Source organism: Polypterus senegalus, chromosome 11, assembly GCF_016835505.1.
Source record: "Polypterus senegalus isolate Bchr_013 chromosome 11, ASM1683550v1, whole genome shotgun sequence".
Classification (NCBI taxonomy): domain Eukaryota; kingdom Metazoa; phylum Chordata; class Cladistia; order Polypteriformes; family Polypteridae; genus Polypterus; species Polypterus senegalus.
Window position 1 is genome coordinate 73,530,267 of NC_053164.1, and position 16,524 is coordinate 73,546,790.

Genomic DNA, 16,524 nt, shown 5'->3' on the forward strand with positions numbered 1-16,524 from the left:
TGTACCAGGAAATCGTGCATTGACACAAGTTCCCCTTTGCTTGGAATTGAAACTGTGATTAAATGCATAATTTTTTTTAATGCGTTATGGAGCACATGCATTGAAGCTTCTCATCTGTGCAATTGTCAATGTAACCCTTTGTAAGTAGTGCCTGGAGGATTCAGTGTGGAGAAACTGTAGAGACAGCTTGTGTATTAACTTGTGGATTTTATTCCAGCGCTTGCTCCTTACTTTCTCACTTGCGCTATAACGCGTAATGCGAACCTCACGCGATACTCCGCTAACTTAAAAGCCTTGTGCAGCGCCTAAATTGATGGTTTGCTTGCTTCTATCTGTCTCTCTCTGCTCCTAGCGGAACTGTCATCTCTGACTTGTCATGGAGCACGTTTAAGCTGATGTGTTTGCAGTCTGTGAATAAAAATCCTTCTTGTTTCTACGATCTCCTGTGTCTCTGTGCAAATCTATGACCCAAGCGTGACAATATATTCCGACGTTGACTTTATATATTCTAGATTTGACTTTATATATTCCGACGCTGACTTTATATATTTAAGTTTTGACTATCCAGCGCTTATATTATATATTCCGAAATATTCCAACACCATCTTTATATACTCAGGTTTTGGGAAGCGCTGATCAATGTAATCGGTGTACCAGGAAATCATGCATTGACACAAGTTCCACTTTGCTTGGAATTGAAACTGTGATTAAATGCATTATTTTTTTTAATGCGTTATGGAGCACATGCATCGAAGCTTCTCATCTGTGCGATTGTCGAGGCGTGCCGAGTTGCGCAGCAGCCTTACTTAGGAATATGCTAAGCACATTCCTTCAGCCGCCACGCCCCCACGCGGCGAGCTGCCCGCTATGGCCGTATACAGTACTGTATAGGAAAGAAGGTTCTAGTTATGACCATCAGGTTTTGGGAAGCGCTGATCAATGTAATCGGTGTACCAGGAAATCATGCATTGACACAAGTGCCCCAATGTAACCTTTTTTTAATGCGTTATGGAGCACATGCATCGAAGCTTCTCATCTGTGCGATTGTCAATGTAACCTTTTGTAAGTAGTGCCTAGAGGATTCAGTGTATATGTCACTCATATGCCTTCTCAATTATATACTGCATGTTTTCTTCAGCGCGTTTTGGAGCTCTTCCTGGTTTTCTACGTAGTGCGTTGACAGTCAGTTCACGTGATTATGTGGGAGGCGTGATGATGTCAGAAGAAACTCCGCCCCCCACGGCTTTCCAGCTGAACTCCATTACAGCGTATGCAGAAAAATAGCTTCCAGTTATGACCATTACGCGTAGAATTTCGAAATGAAATCTGCCCAACTTTTGTAAGTAAGCTGTAAGGAATGAGCCTGCCAAATTTCAGCCTTCTACCTACACGGGAAGTTGGAGAATTAGTGATAAGTGAGTCAGTGAGCGAGTGAGTCAGTCAGTGAGTCAGTGAGGGCTTTGCCTTTTATTAGTATAGATAAATTCCTTTTTTTGGTTTTCACCTTTTTATTTTTCCTTGATTCTGGTTTTGTCTTTTTTTTTTGTTTACTTGTTTTATTGTAAGTGGCCACAGCTACAACAAAACAAACAATAATGAAATGGCACTTTACCTTCCTTTTAATGAAACAGCACACTAGCACAACTTTTGCAGTTCCATTCATCAGGTAGGAACCTAGCTGGTTGTTGTGTAGGGACTGAAGCGCTGCCTGTGAAAAGGTGGAAAAGTTGCAGCTCTCTATAAATATAACATCTGCCAAAAAGTACTGGTCTCCAGTACCTGTAATTATGCAAATTATTTCTAATGATTCTTAAACCTTAAAATGTTTACAGATTGAAAACGTGCACCATTGTAGCTTCATCTACTCATATCGTAAAATAGTTTGCTTTTCCTTTGTAATTAATCTACAAGACGCTAAATTAAGGAATTAAACGGAAATAAAGAATCAGAGACCCACTTTTAAGGGCTCGTTGCATCTGAGAAGACGACTGCACTTCTGCCCAGGCTTGTCTGTGCCAAGTTTATAACATAAGAGTCAAATACGTGCCTTATCACCACAAGACAAAACGTTTATTAAATCCAAAAACGTACATTTTTCAAAGGCAACCTGTTAACCAGTGCCGTTAACTAATCATTTTTCTACAGGTAACACGGTTAAATTGTATGTACAGTTATACCTGCATTTTTATCACTCTTTAATTTAATATTGTTCTTTATCAGTATGCTGCTGCTGGAGTATGTGAATTTCCCCTTGGGATTAATAAAGTATCTATCATAAAATTACCATACAGCCAACTTTTAATCACTTATCAATACTTTGAGAACTTTGTGCTCTCGGCTATCGGTGGTTTTATCAACTACAACATAAATTTTATTGCCATGAATCTTTCGAAGAACGGCACCCATACGTTGTTCAAAGACACGGGGCAAATGAGCTTGACGGAGACTGCTCTCATTTTCTGGCAGCGCGCCTCCCTGTTTACAATGCTTAATAAAGAAAGGACGCATCTTCATTTTTTCGAGCAATATGTCTGATTCACTAAAGTATCTTTTCATGCCCAGTCAGTGATATGCTGGCAAAACTTGCACAAAAGTTGTCCAGATTTGTAAAAGTCACTGGGATATTGCTGTGCCCTCAAATTTTGCAGTTAAGCTCGTTTTTTTTTTTTAATGTAGTTAGGGTATCTGATACTGCTCGCTTCGAGATTTCTGTCTCGTGCATGCTAGCTAATTTGCATGCCTTTAATAAGAAAGCATACAGTAAACACGCACACAAACAGAATGACAAAACTACAGATTATTCAATTGTTTTATTTATTGGGAAGAATTTGTAACAGTCACCCCTTCACTCTCTAAATTCCACACATTTCCATTTTTAAATCTAAAATCCATTTTATGCGTTAATTCCGCGATTCTGTTCGCGTTTTCCGCATTGCACAAAACATAAGACCCTACAACACACAGCCAATTCAAGAATTGAACACAGTAGGAGCAAGAACATACCCCTGACGAACCTCCAGTTCGACTGGGAAAAATGCAGAAGTCCTGTCTCCAATCTATATAGCACTCACAGTACCAGCGTACAGGGTGAGGGCTCCAGCTATGTAATATTCGATCATTTTCCTCAATAAATAAATGACCAAGAATAATATTTTGTCTCATTTGTTAAACTGGTTTCTCTTTATCTACTTTTAGGACTTGAGTGATAATCTGATGATATTTAAGGTCATATTTATGCAAAATTATAGAAAATTCTAAAGGGTTCACAAACTTTCAAGCACAACTGTAGCTACCCTTAAAAAAAAAAAAAACACACCCATAAAACAGTAAATCTAGTTTTCAGACTTTCATATGAGCAGTCCCTTATGACGAGCTCATTCAAAATGGCAAGGTGATGTCTGGCATGCTTAATGTGGCAATTGTCTGGATTTGTTTACATCTGCTCTAGTTTAGGGAATTCCAAGAAATTACACCAAGTCTTGAACTGTGAAACAGCCAGCTACTCCTTCCCAGAACTACAGATTTCCCTCATAACCAGGTAAATTAAAGGTAAATTCCAGAAATACTACACATGTCCAAAAGGGGTTCATATCAGTTTTGGTTTACTTCACTAGCTGCACTATATAGGAAGACTGGGACTGACTACATTAGCTATCCAATACCTATTAGAATGAGAATAACAAAGCATTAAGCAGTTTAAATGCATTTGAAAATAAATATTTTTAAGTATGAAAATATTTTAAATAAAAAAAACCCATTTGAATAATCTATAGTGGTTACTTTCATGGGGGCACTAAAAAATTCTTGCTGTTTACCAGCATTATACAATATATAAAACTCTATAAAAGCAATGTAAGTAACAAAAAATTTAACTATCAGCATGTACATAAAGAGGAAATCTAAAGCCTCGTGGAAAGTACTTTCTGAATAAAGGCACGACTCTTGACCAGTTAATGAGGAGGACAGTCATGTTTTCAATTCAAAGAGATTTTTAATTTATACAGTACGTGTCCCGATAACTCAGGAAATAAATATTTAACAATGTTTAACCATGCTCTTGTATGTTTTGAGCATATGACTACAAAGAACCTGGGGAAAGCAACACAAAAAATATTTTAGGATGGAGTATTCCTTTAACCCTATCTGACCAAGTGTATCTGGCACAGCTGCCATGTTCTCCTTGTTCTTTTAAAATAAGAATAATAATTTTGTATCTGTTTGCTGTGTCAGGGCACTTTGATACTCACAAAGTAGCACAGAATCTGCAGTTTATAGCAACATATTGTATTTGTGTATGTGTCATGTCACCATGGGGGAAAGCCCACTTCCCCTCCAGTAATGGATTAATTTATGGATCCTTTGTTATTCTGGATTTATTTACTATACACCAGCAGTAGGTATAAAGACATTTCACTTTTTTTTTTTTTAAATCTGCTACTTCCAAAGACATAACACTTATCTGTGTGCCATGCCACAGACAGGGGAATCTCTGAAGTCACTGCCACTATTTGCTTGGAAGTAAAGGATGAGCCAAAATGAAGTACCACATTTCTCAATGCCATTGAGAGGCAGAGCCAGCCGAGTGGGCCGAGGTAGGGTCCTTTGATAGGTGATCCCTTGTGGTTTTCAGTCAGCAACATGCCTTGGCCCGGTGCACACAATGCTTTCACTATCGAAGCGTTCTTCATAAACAATAACTCCATCATCACTACGCAACACGCCTTCCGAACGCACTTCAGCATTCCTCCTAACGGTGACGTCCCAAATCGGAAAGCAGTTCTTCAGTGGGTTGCTAAATTTAGACAGACAGGTGCAACAGACAGAAAATATCCAGGCCATCCTCAGACTGTATGAACGCCCGAAAACATCCAAGCTGTAAGGGCATCAATTTTGCAGTCTCCTAGACGTTCAGCGCACTTCTTCCTTAGGCATTTCCAAAATGTCTTTGAGGAGAATTTTGTATGAGGACCTTAATTTCTTAGTAGTGCAGGAACTCACTGAAAGAGACGGGGGAGCCATAGAGAGTTGTGCGGGAACATTCTGCAAACTGATCAAGATGCCATCATCATATGACCATTTGAATGGTTGCGTAAATAAGCAAAACTTTTGCTATTGGGCTGAAACCAACCCTCCTGATCTTCATCGGAGCCATTGCAGAATTTGGCATTGTAGGCCCTTATTTTTTTTTTTGGAGCAACGGTCACCGTCACTTCAGAACATTACACTGAAATGCTAGCCAACTTTTTGCAGCCCCAACTGGAAGACAATGGCGGCGCGTGCGTGGACTATGGCGGCGCGTGCGTCACGCGAGGCTCAGCGTCTCTTCAGATTTTGCAAAATAGCAGTGTTATTCCTGCTCATCTCGGGTCTGTTCGTTCAGAACAGCTTCGCTTTTACATCCTACACCCGACAAGAGCTTTTGGATATTGATCTACACAACTCTGACTGTTTTATTAGCAACCTTCATCTCATCCCTGAGATAAGAACACCCGACGCTTCGCAGGCTACCCGGCCGACCGGAAGTATTTGAAGACGGCGCAGAGACCGTAAACAAAGGCGGGGGAAACGCGGAGGGCTAACAGCTAAGCTAAGGCTAACACCACATCGGCTACCCTTACCCAGTATTTTCCTTGCTAATGTGCGGTCCCTGGCGAATAAAATGGACGAGTTGCGACTTTGGATCACCGACAATAGGAGAATACTGGACTGTAACATCATGATATTCACAGAAACATGGCTACACAGCGGTATACCTAACGATGCTATAGAGCTAGTCAGGCGCCACATTCTCCGGGCGGACAGAACAGCTGATGATTCAGGTAAGACAAGAGGCGGAGGATTGTGCATTTATATTAACAAGGCTTGGTGTACAAACTCTGTCATTGTTGGAAAACACTGTTCAGCTGACCTCGAGTATCTCATGGTTAAGTGTAGACCATTCTATCTGCCGAGGGAGTTCACCTCCACTATAATAACAGCTGCATATATTCCACCGGATGCTAATGCTAAGCTTGCTATGAAAGAACTCTATGCAGCCATTAGCAAACAACAATCTGCTCACCTTGAGGCTGCATTTATTGTAGCAGGTGATTTCAACCACTCCAACCTAAAGACGGTGCTACCTAAATTTCACCAACATGTCCCCTGCCATACCAGAGGGGATAAAACCTTGGATCATGTTTACACTAACATTGTTGGAGCCTACACAGCTACACCCCTCCCCCACCTGGGACAGTCTGATCACCTTTCTTTGTTTCTCACCCCCAAATACTCATCACTTATCAACCATGTGAGACCAACAGTGAAGACCATCAAAGTGTGGCCAGCGGGGGTTGACTCTACACTCCAGGACAGGTTTAAGGACACAGACTGGAGCATGTTTGCCTCTCAGGCCACCTTCGACTCACAAATAAACATTGACTACTACACACACTCAGTACTGGAACACATCAACACCACAATTGACAGTGTTACCACAGAGAAGCGGATCACAACGTACCCGAATCAGAAACCATGGATGAACAGGGAAGTGCAGCTTCTGCTAAAGGCACGTAACAATGCCTTCAGATCAGGTGACACACAGGCCTACAGTACTTCCAGGGCAGAACTGAAGAGGGGCATCAACAAGGCCAAGCTTAGCTACAAACTGAAGGTGGAGGGGCACTTTGTCAACTCTGACCCCCGACGTATGTGGCTGGGCATCCAGGCCATTTCTGAGTATAAGTGCGGCACTTCCACACAGACAGCCATGGATATGTCCTTCCTCAATGAGCTGAACGACTTCTACGCTCGCTTTGACAAGGACAACAAGGAAAAGTCCACCATAACCCTACCCTCCGATGACTGCCATACCATCACACTCACCCACACGGAGGTTCATAACGCACTAAGCCGCATCAATGCTCATAAGGCTGCTGGCCCTGATGGCATCCCTGGACGTGTCCTTAGAGCATGTGCTGAACAGCTGGCAGGGGTCTTCACGGATATTTTCAACCTGCCCTTGCCCAGGCAGCAGTGCCAGCATGCTTCAAAACCACCTCCATAGTGCCAGTGCGAAACACTCATCACCAATGTGCCTGAATGACTACCGCCCTGTAGCACTCACGCCCATAGCTATGAAGTGCTTTGAGCTACTGGTACTGGCACACCCCAAGACATGCCTGCCCCCCACTGGATCCTCACCAATTTGCCTACCGTAACAATAGGAGTACAGAGGATGCGGTATCCACAGCGCTTCACGGTGTACTCTCACACCTGGACAATAAGAACACCTATGCAAGATTGCTGTTTGTTGACTTCAGCTCAGCATTTAATACAGTCATCACTTCCAAGTTGATCACTAAACTTGTGGATCTTGGTATCAATAATTCTATCTGTAATTGGATCATGGACTTCCTGACCAACAGACCCCAGCATGTCAGGTCTGGCCATAACTGCTCTACCACCATTACACTCAACACTGGCGTTCCACAGGGCTGCGTGTTGAGCCCGTTCCTCTACTCCCTTTTCACTCATGACTGCAGGCCCATGTATGGATCCAATTCCATCATCAAGTTTGCAGACGATACCACGGTGATCGGTCTCATCAGTGATAACGATGAGTCTAATTACAGGGAGGAGGTAAAACACTTAGCTGCGTGGTGCGCTGAAAATAACCTGCTCCTGAATACCACCAAAACCAAGGAGCTCATTGTGGACTTCAGGAAGAAGAAGGAGACACCCACCACCCCATTCACATCAATGGCATGGCTGTCGAACGGGTTTCCAGCTTTAAATTCCTGGGGATTCATATCTCGGAGAACCTGTCATGGACAAACAACACCTCCAGCCTGGTCAAGAAGGCCCATCAGCTATTCTTCTTCTTGAGGATACTGAAGAAGAGCCAACTATCTGCTGTCATACTGGGCAACTTCTACCACTGTGCGATAGAGAGCATCCTGACTAACTGTATTACAGCCTGGTATGGGAATTGCTCTGTTGCTGACCGCAAGGCACTGCAGCGGTTGGTGAAAACCGCACAATGCATCATAGGGACTCCACTTCCGGTCATTGAGGACATTCACAAGAAGAGATGTTTACGCCGAGCTCGTTGCATTCTTAAGGACTCCTCTCATCCAGCTAACAAACTCTTCCAGCTCCTCCCCTCCAGAAGGCGCTACAGGAGCCTTCCAACTAAAATCAGCAGGTTTAGGAACAGCTTCTTCCCCACAGCGGTCACACTTCTGAACACAGTCCCCCGTTGAACCTACACATCCACACACTTAACCCTCTACACTACTCCTCCTCCCTTCCTTGTACATACCTGTGCACACACAGCACACCTGTACATCATATATTCTACATCTGTATATATTACAATACTCATAGTATTACAGCACATACATAAACACACCTGTATGTGTGTGTATATATATATATATATATATATATATATATATATATATATATATAGTACATACAAATACATGTATAGGTACATAAATGTATATTGTAAAATATGTATATTTGCCATCCGCATTTAGAACATTTGTATATCTATTTATATATCTATTCCCATCTTCACTGTACTCTTAACTGTGCATATCGTATTTAACTGTATATATCGCATTTAACTGTAAATATCGTATTTAACTGTACATAATATGCACATATTATATTTATTGTACTTCTGCTCTTTGCACTTCTGATTAGATGCTAAACTGAATCTCGTTGCCCTGTATTTATACATGTGTAATGACAATAAAGTGAATCTAATCTAATCTAATTATGTGGTGGATGTCTGGTTTCAACAGGATGGAGCAACGGCGCATACAGTGCGGAGATCCATGCAAGTGTTGTGGGAGATACTTCCAGGGAAGCTGATCTCCCTGCGCGGCAATTTTGGGTGGCCTTCATGTTCGCCTGATCTTGTTCAGTAAAATTCCTTCTTGTGGAGTTATCTCCAGTCAAAGGTATGCACACACAGACCTCAAAACCTTGAAGCTCTCAAGGACGCTATTCGCCAAGAAATCACCACTACTCCCCTTGAAATGGCTGAATGAGTCATGCGAGCGTTCAGAAATCGTCTCAAAGAGTGTATCGCTAATGATGGCCACCACCTTGAAGACATCATTTTTAAAACACGGGGAAAAATCTATTTGTATACCCTTTCTTGTGTCATAATGAAATTCATTTTATCAAGTAGCGTTTTTGTAGAATAAACGTGCGAAATGTGGCACTTTTTGGCTCACCCTGTACTTTTATTACTCTTTTTTTTTGAAAATAGATTTGAAGATAGAATTTATATGCAGTGGAACCTCTAGATACGATCACCTCTGTATACAAGAAATTCAAGATAAGAGGAAAGTATGAGCGAAAATACGGATCTAAATACAAGCATTGGCTCGCGTAACGAGCCAGGCTGTGGTTATGCGTGACGCGTTTCCCAATCCGCCTCGACTCGGGGATCCACCCAAGCTGACGCTGCCAGCCCGTCAGCTCACTCAGTGTTCCTTGTTCTCCCATAGCGTGAGGACCTACGCGTTTCTGCACTTGTGATTTCATTGTTTTGCTGTAGCAGTTCGCCGTATAAGCGTATCCAAAAATATTGCGGACATGCAGACAGAGAATCGGAGACGATTGCCCTCAAGAGGAGTACTAGGGTGTTGTACCGTGTTAGCCATTATGAATGTAGAGAAAAGCCAAGCAAAATGACACCTTTTATTGGCTAACTAAAAAAGATTACAATATGCAAGCTTTGATTACATCTTGCCTGAAGGGGCCCGAGTTGCCTCGAAAGCTTGCATATTGTAATCTTTTTAGTTAGCCAATAAAAGGTGTCATTTTGCTTGGCTTTTCTCTACCCTCAAGAGGATAGAGAGGGGGCGCGTGAGCAAGAGAGATAAGGAGAGGGAGATGTGCACGAGAGAGAACCATCAGCTCAGTTATGATCACATGACGCTCAGCAGACAAAGTGTATCCACACTTATTTATCAGTGTTATTTATTAGGAAAATTGATTTTTATGTTGATATTTTCGAAAGTGGAACGGATTAACTGGATTTCCATTATTTTCAAAGGGGAAGTTTTGTTCTAGATACAAGAAATTTGCTATACAAGCTCAGTGCTGGAACGAATTAAACTCGTATCTAGAGGTTCCACTGTATATATATTTTATATAATATATCAACCCAACAATTAAAATTTTACAAAAAAAAAAAAAAGGAGACGTGTATTCAGCAGGCCTCCTGCAGCAATGGCACATGTTGGAATGACTAACATATCTTGAAGAAGCCTTTATATGTTGATTGATGATGGCCAAACAAGCAATAGAATAGTCTGTTTTTTAACCATCCAGATAATAAAAAGGAACCTGGGAAACATGTCTGTGTCAGTACAAACCGCAACAATTAGTTACTTTAAGCCAAAATTACATTAAGTTCCTAACATGCCTTCTCTGTAATGCAGATTAAAAACAGTTTATTTCAATTAAGCAGAAAAAAAAAAAAAAAAGCGCTGTCAATTTATTATTTTACTTTTGATTAGGTAGAATGTTTACATAAGAATTTTTTCTACTTATAGTGCACTTCACTCCAGAAGTCGACTTATTAATTTAAGAAATACTTTTTAGATTTTACTATGAAGAGGATGACTCAATTTCTTTTCAAACTTTAGAATATGCACAATTTAACACCAAGTCAAATTATTAATTAAATATGAAAATGCTTGACTGGTACAGGAATCCTCCTGTTCCAGAATTATACATTTAAATCAGCTTAACTGAAATCACAGTGTTTGAAGTTTACTTCAAAAATACCTGGTTTGAGTGGAGGGAATGCAAGTCGAGGGTCTTCTGGGGGATGCGCTCTCCTTTTTTTTCTCCATCTTCTGGCAGGATAGCTATAGATCTGTCCAGGTGCCATTCCTATAAGGATATCATAAAGCAGAAGTAGTAAGTTATTAAATATGGCAGTGTAATACATTAAAAAAAGGATGTTTCATTATCTAATACAGACCTGGGCCTCTATGTCTCTTTTCCATCCAAATATAGCAGTTACTCTGAGCAACGCCTGTTTGCGAGTCAAGAAAAGGCATCCTAACACTCCTTTCAGCACAAAGTCGTGCATTGTAATTATGACACTGCTCCATTGCATCTTTGTAATACTGTTCTCCAAGCCTATAAAAAATAAAAATATACGTGTTAACTAATACATCCCTAGAACATTTTTATCAAACTGGCTTTAAAATTATTGTAAAAGAGACAACAAATGGAAAGATAGCTACAACCATGGCCTTTATTTCTATGGAATAATGCTTAAAATAAATTGAACAAAAGGAAAAAATATACATGTATTGCAAAAATTATTTTAAACCCATGTAACCTGACAATGTTTTCACTCTTTTTATGAAATTTTCTAGGGCATTGTGCATGTAGATGCACTCTCAACCATGAGCATACACAGAGATTTTCTAAATTCCTATTGTAGGTTTATGTATTTTATCACCACATCAACAGATGTCATAATTCAGTGTCATTTTTCATAATTTTACATTTTGTGGTTTAATATCTTTAGATAAAAACATTATTGTAATGTCAATGTATCTTATATAATACGCTACAGTGGCTGTCCGTTTGTCTGTCCAGGATTTTAAAAATCACCTGTACCTCCCAAACTGTTTTAACTATTAACCTGAAATTTGGTAGACATATACTACATGACATCTACTATTCACTTTCGGGGTGACGATTGACCTCCAAGGTTATTCCTCTTTTTATTTTAATGTATAATCAACTCTTGGCAGCAGGCAACAGGGTGGCCGTACGGCGCATGCGTATGGGCGCCGTTCTCATACCCTACCTCTTCATATCTTAAATCATTCTGGAGGCAGATTGAAGACTTAAGTGCCAGCTTAAGTTAAAAATTAAGGAAAAAGTACTGAGTAAATTAAATGCAACACAAACACTGACACAATTTTAACATGAAAAGATGTCGACAGAAGAAGAGGGCCGCTAGGGTGGAGAAAAGAAAAGCTGCTCAGGAAGCAGCAAGAGCATCAACCTCTGAGCAAACGAATGCTAAACATAAAGAAAAAGAGAATGAAAACTAGGAATGCTCAAGTCAAGCGTATTCACTGCACGTTACCGTCACTGGTTGTTTATAATTTAGTAAAATAGAAAATCTGATGAGATATAAATAGCCTACTTGTAATTTTAAAATACTTCAAATATCAAAACCTTTAAATAAAAAACTTAGAGCACGGGAAAAGCGTAAAGGCTATTTAACAATATGTTATAAAAATATTTCATTAGGTTCCCACCCCATAATTTATTTATTGGGTAAATGACAGATACTAATTCTTCTGTACAAAAAAAGTATTTTGTACTACTGTATACTGGAATTAAGTGTTACTTTAGTATGCCTGCTGTTTTTTTTTTTTGTTTTGTTTTGTTTTTATTTAATCTAATCAGGCTCCAGAACTTATTAGGCCTAGTGCCACCTCTGCAGAAGCAACCAGAACTTTACTTCTCAGGGAAAAAAGTATAAATTATCATCTTTATTTTAGGCCCAATAACATCAATGTGTTTTCCAGCTAATCTGACATTTTTTCTCATTTTCCAGAGATTTTCCATGATTGGAAAATGTTCCTTGCAAAGGTGCGTGGGAGCGATATCTGAAAAATCCCTGGTACTCAATAGGATTTACCCTCATGGTTGATTACATTTGCAGAACTGTTTTAAACTTGGAGTTGTTAACAGCACTGTTAATATATTATATTTTACTCATCATTTAGAGCAGTTGAACTGTTCAGTTTCATTGTTTATTTGAGACCACTCACACAAATAAATGTCACCAGACAGAAGAACTGGATTTCTTCATATTTAGAAAATAAGCCATAAAATGATTATATATTGTCATCCTCTGTGCTCTATCCGGACACTCTCTGACCAGAGTCAGAAAAGGCACATACTATATATATGAATGCATCATTTAGACACCCTTACAAATGATGTAAACCAGTGGTGAGCAACAACGGTCCTGAAGGGCAGCAGGTATTTATGTCAACCCAATTGCTTAATGAGTAGGCAAGTATTGCTGATCACTTATTGCTCAAGTGACATTTTTCTTCTCTGTTGTTGTTGTCCTGCTTGTTACGATTTCGAACCATCAATTGCTGATGTTAGTTTTAAACAGCTGCATTCACAGTTTGTAACAACTCCTTATTAGCAATAAGATCCAAATGACAAAAATGAGCAATTCTCCGTTTAACCTGTTTTAGTTTATACCTGTGTGTATTCATCATGCACTCTTTGGTTTAATAAAATACTTAGAAGGAAACTAAAGAGAAAAACAGTGAAAGACTGGGAAGAAAAAAAAAAAAAACTCATTGCTCTTTGCAAGGCCAAGCAGAAACGATTGTGCCTTGTGTCCATCAATTGGACAAAACCCTATTTATAAAACACAAGAAAATTATCGCAAGCATCATGCTTATTTACGGTGAACGATGATGACATTTACCTCTTTTTGTGCAGTTTAATGATGTTGGAGTGTTTTAAAAAAAGGAAGATAACTTGCCCATATAAACATGGATTATTAAGAAACCAGGTTTCTGCCTTAACCAGATTATATGGGTGCATATAAATACACTGAATGATAGGATACTCTCACTATTCTCTTCCGCTGCCTTGAGAATATCAAATGCTGTATGGCATCAACCATCCTTTAACTAAACAAGACAAAAACACAGATTTTTTTTTTTTTGGCCTTTCATCCTCTACTAATAGTATCAACTTCAAAAGTAGTCCACTAACACCACACATCAGGTCTAAGAAACCTTGGTATTACCATTGACTCAGATTTCAAACTTGATAACGTATTTCGTGGTCAAACATTGGCATTTTCAGCTTAGGGCCATTACTAAAGTTAAACCATTTCTAGCTTTCAATGACCTGGAAAAAGCTCATTCATGCTTTTGTGTCATTCCATTTAGACTAATGTATTCCCCTCTATGATGGTGTGTGCCACTCATCTGTACGGAGTAGAACTAATTCAAAAGTCTTGACTGGCACACAAAAAAAGACTTCACATTTCACCAATGTTAGTTTCTCTTCTTTGGCTCCCTATGAAATATAGGATGGATTTTAAGATTTGAATTCAAAGCCTTCCTTGAGTCTGCTCCCACTTCTCCTACCAATCATCTCTGTCCACCTGATCAATTACTGTTGTCTGTTCCATGCACATGTCTGAAGCTGTGGGGTGATTGTGCCTAAGATGTAGTGAGTCGTTAGCTATGGAAGAGCCTGTCTCTCTCAATAAGCTGCCAAAATGTATTAATTTAAAATCAGCTTAAAAACATACATTTATTCACATGCTTTTAAGTTGCATTGACAGTCTAGCTTAACTTTGTAGTTTTAGCGTTTTGTTTTCTAACAATATATTTTACGGTTGTTATCTTTAGGGCATTACTCTTAGCTATGCGTTACTTTTGCCTTTTTAATCATTTTATTCTTGTGTGTTGTACTTTTTTACTCAATTTTCATATCTGTATATAACTTCATTGTTGTAAAGCACTTTGATTAACTTTCAGTTGTTTTAAATGTGCTATATAAATAAATCTGATTTAACAATTTCAAAACCAAAGTGCAAGCTTTCGAGGCAACTCATGCCCCTTCTCCAGGCAAGATGTAATGGGGCCTGAGTTGCCTCGAAAGCTTGCATATTGTAAGGTTTTTAGCTAACCAATAAAAGGTGTCATTTTGCTTGACTTTTCACTACATTCATAATGGCTAACACAGTACAACACCCTAGTACTAAAACCAATGTGGTAATGTAGCTTTACACATATATCAATTTTGTAAACAGGCCCCAACAGACATGAGACAAGAAAGACACTGGGAGACCTAACTCCAACCCAAAATTAGGAATATATCGTTTGGGACATAAACAATTATCATCACCTACCCTCAAAACTAAAAATCAAAGTTACACCATGGCCCATCTTAGTGATTCTTTTGTAACAACTGATTTGTTGTTGAACAACCGAGACAGCATTAGCTTAATAGAATTAACAATGTTACTTAAGTAGTATAAGAACAAATGTAAATCAAGTGTGACTGTATACTGTATATGATGATATATTCCCCATTCTAACAAACCTGTGAACATGAGAAATAAAATGCAAATAGCAGCAGAAACAACGATATGGCCTTGGGTAACAAACTGAAAGATGTCTTCTCCATATGTGACAAGACACATCTGTTATGTCAGTTGAATATTACCAAACACATGGTTCAACTCAACACTCTTTTTAGCCACTTTTCACGCTACATACAAACGTTCCTTTACTGCAAAATCAGGGCTGTTTCGTTATTCTAATTCATTAACAGGTACTTGAAGCCAAATACGTAATTTATGAAACCCTGCGGCAGTACGGCCGAAGGACTGAAAACTCCCTGCTCTCGTTCTCCGTTTGAATGAAATCATCCTTTTCCCTCACCCGTGCTTTAGCTTAAAAGATCATTCCCAAAGGGTTAAACACAAAAGAAAACGATTATTTACGCAGATAAAATAATACAACTTTGATTAAAATGTGATGCTCACGAAATGCGACTGACTAGCAAAACTTCCTTTGTTGGCTGTTAGGCAACTAAACTTTCCAAGCTGCTTGGGGGCACAATGAATAAATGTTGTTTTGCCGGTACTGCAATTTTAGTATGAAACCACCTAAATCAGCTTTTGCTGTTAATGAGTAATCAAATACGACACAATCTTTTCGTTGTTCGATCACAAGCAAACAATACGTCCGTAAAGAAATACATTTTTTCAATAGGAGAAAAACACTTACAGTTTGACTACATTCTGCACAACAGCCGCCATCTTGGGTCGCCTATACGCTCACTGCCTGCAATTGCGCTTGCGCGCTAGAGGACTTACGCATCAACGAGGTCACCCGAACAGTGCGCATGCGCTATCTAGAGTCACGTGAACATGTACCTTATAAGCGGTGCGTTGATTGGATAATTTTTGATCCTGACTTAAGCATGACGTAAGGCTTGGGTCTCGCTTAAAAGTACCGCCCTAATTCAAATAAAAGGCTATCGCGTGCGTTTGAAATGACTAATAGATGAAAGGTGAAGGGATCATGCTTTAATCTGAAATTACAGTAATCGAGGTACAAGTAAAATTGTATTTGTACTTAAACATTAAAATGGGTAGTCTATTCACACTTTCAAACCCAAGAGGTAGGATGTTCAGTGTAAAACCCGGTCATAGGAAAGGCGCGTAAATTAGGAGTTTTATGGTGCTTTGCTTAATGTTAATTTAGTGGAACTTCTCCAATAGAAACTCGCATATGTGCCATTGTTGTTACACAGGCCTTGAGGCCGATGCTATTGGATGTAGCCCCTGCAAACTAATAATTAAATTAAGTGGCCTTTGATAGTGGATGAATGGGGAGATGGATGGTTATTCCAATGCAAATTAAAGTAAGAAGCAACACAATGACACTCAAGTTAACTGCAAATTAGAAACATCTTAATTTAAATATA

At 39.4% G+C, this 16,524-nt stretch overlaps 1 protein-coding gene across 2 annotated transcripts in view; it reads right to left on the reverse strand.

Moving 5' to 3' along the window:
• Positions 1-15,927, reverse strand: part of LOC120539194 (zinc finger protein ubi-d4) — an 85,119-nt gene extending 69,192 nt beyond the window's left edge. For both annotated transcript variants that reach the window (XM_039769043.1, XM_039769042.1), the window contains exons 1-3: positions 15,822-15,927; positions 10,994-11,154; positions 10,795-10,902 (exon numbers count right to left, since the gene is read on the reverse strand). In XM_039769043.1, coding sequence (XP_039624977.1) covers positions 10,795-10,902; positions 10,994-11,154; positions 15,822-15,853 — 301 coding nt within the window. In that variant the 5' untranslated portion in view covers positions 15,854-15,927. The remainder of the gene's footprint in view (positions 1-10,794; positions 10,903-10,993; positions 11,155-15,821) is intronic.
• Between the last annotated feature and the right edge of the window lie 597 nt (positions 15,928-16,524).